The 6,072-nt window shown below is 37.4% G+C and overlaps 1 protein-coding gene across 1 annotated transcript in view; it reads left to right on the top strand.

The window, feature by feature from the left end:
* Positions 1-6,072, top strand: part of prkar2b (protein kinase, cAMP-dependent, regulatory subunit type II beta) — a 22,438-nt gene that overhangs the window by 13,699 nt on the left and 2,667 nt on the right. Inside the window, exons 7-10 of the mRNA XM_015376733.1 lie at positions 4,832-4,933; positions 5,009-5,083; positions 5,179-5,247; positions 5,390-5,528. Coding sequence (XP_015232219.1) covers positions 4,832-4,933; positions 5,009-5,083; positions 5,179-5,247; positions 5,390-5,528 — 385 coding nt within the window. The remainder of the gene's footprint in view (positions 1-4,831; positions 4,934-5,008; positions 5,084-5,178; positions 5,248-5,389; positions 5,529-6,072) is intronic.

Genomic DNA, 6,072 nt, shown 5'->3' with positions numbered 1-6,072 from the left:
CCTGATAACTAAAAGATCTGCCTCCCATTCTACTTTTTAGAAATTCTAGGATTTCGCTGTTTTACTAATTTTAGCCAGCATGTTTAGAAGGTCTTTTGCTTTTAATCTGGGCTCAAACCTCACAATTCCCTCCTTTCCAAGCAGTATTATGCTTGTTCTATGGCCCATGGTGTTCATTCTTGCATATGAGTTTTTAAATGAGCAATACAGATTCAACCATCTGAGAATGTGCTCATGGATGAACAGGATTTTAGGAGATTCATAAATGTCTGCCTGATAAATGTTCTATTTTAAATGATCTCAGACAACAAAGCAGTTTTTGTTTATGGTATTGCCTTAACATCCAACATCTACTTGCAGGTTTGCCGCAATTCTCCTCAAACTAACCAATTGGGAGTTTGCAAAACCATGACAGTATGTTCTGGACTTTTCCAATATGAATGTTAGTGCATTTAAAGGAAACATTTTCGATAATCCTAACTGACCTAAAAGAAGAGTGATTCACTGCCCATGAGAAAGACACATAAAATAATGATTTTTCTTATATTTTATACCTACTTTATGTAAATATCCTCTTTGATCTATCTAAATTACAGTGGGTGTGGGGATAAAGGAGGACATTAATTATACTGCTTGATATAAATTTAGATTTTCCTCAAAATCAATTATAAAGTTGTAAAATGTATTTAACAGGGTGAGGAAATCAGTATTCTGATATCTTTTAAACAACAGTAAAGTTTCCTGTAAGCAGAGGAGCTGCTTGAGGTGTAAATCGTCCACTTCATGTAAACCATCCCACTTATTCATGACTCAGCAAGGATTCTGTCCTTAAAAAGGGGCTAACAGCTCTGTTATATCATCAGTGGGAGATGAAGGATGTTGCTGCTAACCCTCTGCTGACCTGAGAGTCTTAGAGTGTGCAGCTTAATCTGTGAACAAGCAGGCGCTCCATCTTTCTCCACGCGGCCAGCTTAATCTGGGGAGGAGCGTTGGTGCCGGAGAGTCTCTCTGAAAACAGTAAACAGAAGATTACAGGGGACATGTTATTTGGGGTGTGACGTGCGCTGGTGCTAACCGTTTTATTAAGGCCTGTGGATCACAGGTCGTGGCTAGAGGGCGCCCTCTGCAGCTAATGATGCTTTTCACATATTACTTATGGAGGATAAAAAGTGCCAAAATTAAATAAATAAATAAATACAGCATTAAATAAATAATTAAATGTGTCAATAATTAATTAAATGTGGAATTAAATAAATAAATGTGTCATTCATTAATTAAAACCACGTCGCTAATATAAAGTGCCACAATTAAATAAATAAATACAGCGATAAACAATTGATTAAATGTGTAATTCATTAAATAAATAAGGAATTAAATACATAAATGTGTCACTAATTTAATAAAATACGTCTTCTTAATTATTTCAGTGTGCGTTTAATTATTTCATGGTCCTGTGTCGCAGTGCATCGAAACCATTAAAAGAATCAGTCAACCTCACCCATCAAAGTTAGGGGGCGGGGTTAACGCGAATTGAGTCGCCGCCTACTGTATCATGTTCACAACCTGTGGATCACAGTCTCTGAAATCGATTTGCTTTGCCTTAATGTGCAGGGTGACCAATCAGGTGTTAGATAACCGCCCCCTAACTTTGATGGGTGAGTTTGACAGATTCTTTTAATAGTTTCGATGCACTGCGACACAGGACCATGAAATAATTAAATGCACACTGAAATAATTAGATTTATTTTTTTTATAAAATGAAGATGTATTTTATAAAATGAATGACACATTTATATATTTAATTCCTTATTTATTTAATGAATTACACATTTAATTGTTTATCGCTATATTTATTTATTTAATTGTGGCATTTTATATTAGTGACGTGGTTTTAATTAATGAATGAGATATTTATTTATTTAATTCCATATTTAATTCATTATTGACACATTTAATTATTTATTTAATGCTGTATTTATTTACTTAATTTTGGCACTTTTTATCCTCCATAAGTACTTTACAATACTGCATGTTGACATAGTGTTCCTCAATCCAATATTTGACATATCAGACATCTAAAACCAATTGAAAACTTTTTTCAAATGGATGCCAGAAGCACTGGATACGTTTCAATGCAAACTTTCTCTTTAGTATTTGAGTAAAAGCTTTTGGGATTTTTTTGTGTAAAAGCAAGGTCATTGTGACACCTACTGCATATTACCATTTTTTAGTTTAGTAGGTGCAGCCAGAAAAATCAGGGAGCCCTAGTTTTAAAGGGTCGGTAGAATATCGAGGACAAACAGAGTCACATGATAAGGAAGGTCAAATATAATTAAAATGCTTTATTAACATAGTTTCATTTGCACACATTTTCCATCCATCCACTTCTAGTCATCCACTTGAACCCATAGATACTGGACAAAGGGGAGTGGTCTGTATCCGCTGTAGGTACCAGATCTGCTCGGGTCCTGCACATGCCAGTGATGTTACGCTAGATGATTGGCTGCACGTTTTCACATGATGTAAAACATTGTGGTTGCCCAGACAACGATAATAACATCCATGTGCCGAGTGGGGAGCATCTGTAGCTTTAGCGTGTCTAATTAACTAAGAAGATTTACCTGATTGATAATAAAATTGAAAATAATCTGTTTATGGGGAACAAAGTAACTGCAATGTAGCGCTGTGGCTACCTTTTCTCAGTAGCTAATAGGTTAGCCTATCTTAGCTCAATCAGTTAGTATTATTCAGCTACATTATTATAACATTTTTAAGAGTGAACTGAAAACCTATTTGTGTAAGAAAGCATTTTAATTAAAGTAGATTAAGGTTTGTTTTATGACCATGTTTTTTGTGACTGTAAATGTATTTTATTTGTATTTTAATTTTGTGAAGCACTTTGTGACCTCTACGTCTGTGAAAGGTGCTATATGAATAAACATTACTTAGTTAATAACTTACTTATGATAACTTTGTGTCAACAACAAATGTTTGTTTTCTACAAGTAGTGTTTTCTGTCTAAAATCTCTATGAAAGTCATTCTTTTTAAGATGTTCCATTTGTCCTCCACTGCTGTGAGATCTTAATGAAAACAGAACGCAGTACTTTCAAGACTGACAATGATTGTTTTCTACTTTCGGCTACTTTTGTTCGGCAATGAAATGTAAAATAATAGCAAATATAGTAGGTAATAATATGTTGAGACGTCAAAAGAGATCTGATTCTTAGAAACGGGTGCAGTAGTGTTTGTCCGAGCCATATGCTGGTGAAGATTCTCAGTCATCCAGGTCATAGTGATTCCAAAAAAATTAAAACAATCCACTGGACTTTGTTTCCAAGTTAGAAACAGGCGCAATACCGTAATGGGGGACTTTCAGCTTTCAAAAACCTACAATGCAGCAATTGAGTTAATCCCTTCTAGCTGTTATCAAAGCCCCAGCCCCTGTACTGGAGAGCGGAGGTCCTCACTTAATCAGCCAGGCCAACAATTCCCTTTAACAACCCTCCTTTCAGACACTTATGGGGCTAAAGGCTGATTTATACTTTGAAACTAGGTCGTCTGCGTAGCTGTCGCAGTAAACAAAAAGACGTCCCGCCCCCTACGCAGACACAGGAATGCTGCACCTCTCCCAAATTGTAGGTGACAATTGTTTTGTTTTTATGACCGCAATTGCAGAAAACGACTGGTAAAGTTTGACCCAATAGAAGAGCGAGAACGCTGCGACCCTTTTTCCACCTGGATCCCCGCTCTTTTTCGCCCCCATGTCCCTCCGTTGTCGGACAAACTCGTCCCCACTTCCTCACCACCTCGGCCGTATCTAGACGCACAGCGTGTAGCGCATACCACGCTCAAAATTGAGCATAAATCAAAAATGTCTGCCTCAAGCTTACTGCGACACATCAGTGTATTCTCATTATCAGTTCGTATGAAATCGTACGAAAAGTTGTGCACAGTAATTTCGTACGTTTTTGACGTTTTTTTTGTCGTATTTCGCCGTATTTTTACGTCTTGTCTCGAGACAAGATATCCTTGCGCATCTTACGCACCATTCAATAACATAGAATTTAACATACAATTAACCCTAACCCTAAGATACAAAACAGCAAGCAACCTAGTGAGAGACATCAAGAAGTAATTATTGCACTGTTTTTCCCAGTTTTACGTCCGTCCGCGGATCTGCTTTTTTCGTCTGTTTGGCTGCGCATGCGCACTGATCTGTTTTTTGGAGGAAAAAACGTCAAAAACGTACAAAATACTGTGCATAACTTTTCGTACGATTTCATACGAACTGATAATGAGAATATGTTGGACACATTGCTGCGAGGAGTATAATCAGCCCTTAACAAAGGAAGCCAAACGACCCCCACTCCAAAGGGGTGGACCCCTTTGTCAGTTTAAATTTGCGTGTTTTTAAAACAAAAAAAAAAAGGCTTTGTTTGGCTATTGTATAAAACCTCTTACTCAATGCTAATTCTTACATTTTTAACTAAAAAAAGCTTAGCGGGATGGGAAGGGAAACGTCTTCAAACTTGGAAACAAAGTCCAATATATTGCTTTTAATTTTTTTTTTGGAGTTGCTATATGATAACGTCATAAGAAAGGGAAGGACCCCGAGCAGATCTGGTAACTACAGCGGTACCTAAGTTAGATTTACTGTGGATTATGGGAGGAAGCTGGAGAAGCTGGAGAGAACCCATTAATCTGTAGGGAAAAGCAGAAAAAGTTTTAACAACGTCACAAAAATGAATCCATTTAGACATGTTAAACTAAGAAAATCTCATTTTAATTTGCCTAAATTGATAAGTTTTTTTATTTCAAACTGTGTTACAGGATCGTCTGACGTTCAGGAGGATCATAGTGAAAAACAACGCCAAGAAGAGGAAGCTGTACGAGGCATTCATTGAAACTCTTCCCCTGCTCACGTCTTTAGAGGTCAGCTTTGCAGCACAGGGTTCAACAAAGTACATCATGAATTCATAGTCAAATTACTGATGACTTCTGTTTCAGGTGTCAGAGAGAATGAAGGTAGTAGATGTGCTTTCCACAAGGGTGTATAACGACTCCCAGCAAATTATTGCTCAGGTAATTCATCGTTGCGATGATAGCTACTGTTTTTATCCTCTGCTCTGCGCTGACATAATGTGACTCCACTCACCTGTATTGCTGTGTTACAACAGGGTGATTTAGCCGATTGCTTTTACATCGTTGAGAGCGGCCAAGTTAGAATCACCATGAAAAGAAGCCGGGTAATTTTGGGCATTTCATTTATTTCTGTATCCTCACAATGTTTCTCTACCCGACAACTCGGCGCACGAGCCTTAAATGCATACTGGGAGTGTTGTGTTTCAGTTCTGGTTTTCTTATTTTTACACTTTTGTTTTTCACAAGACAAAAAAAGACGAGGAGGAGGAAGAGGAGGTGGATATTGCCACGTGCACGAGGGGCCAGTATTTTGGGGAGTTGGCTCTTGTCACAAACAAGCCCAGAGCTGCATCGGCATATGCTGTGGGGAGTGTCAAATGCTTGGGTACATTTTGTACATTTCTTTGATGTACTGTATTAAGGGGTCTAGGCAGCCTTTCACAATCAATCTCCTGCTATGCCTTATTACCCTTCTAAAAGTGTTTATGCAGGATTACTCTTAAAGGAGGAGATTATAGACAAGCATACTAAGACCTAAAAAACTTAAATTACTGCAGCCACAGTATGCAACAGTTTGAATTTGAATCAATGCAGTTTCATCTGCATGTTTTTTAGGGTGCCATTTTTTGGCTTCTCTGAAAAAAAAACTGTGGCTCAGTTTAATTGGATGGGAGGCATCTATGAAAATCAATTTTGATGAAATTCAGTTCTAATGTTTAACCTTTTTATTTTAATTAGGCATATCTGGAAAAAAGGGATGAGGGGGGGTAGATAAGTTAGGACAAATAATATATACACTGTAAAAAATCCAAATCTAGATAAGACATTTTTTTAGGGATGCACGATATAATCTGCCCCCTATCGGTATCGGCCTTAAAACTGAATATCGGACATCGGCCACCCCACCGATATTTAACCCGATATTTGAT

This window comes from Cyprinodon variegatus, unplaced genomic scaffold, assembly GCF_000732505.1.
Source record: "Cyprinodon variegatus isolate N-32 unplaced genomic scaffold, C_variegatus-1.0 Scaffold140, whole genome shotgun sequence".
Lineage (NCBI taxonomy): Eukaryota > Metazoa > Chordata > Actinopteri > Cyprinodontiformes > Cyprinodontidae > Cyprinodon > Cyprinodon variegatus.
Note: the sequence above shows the minus strand (reverse complement) of the source record. Positions and strands in the feature narration are given on the sequence as shown.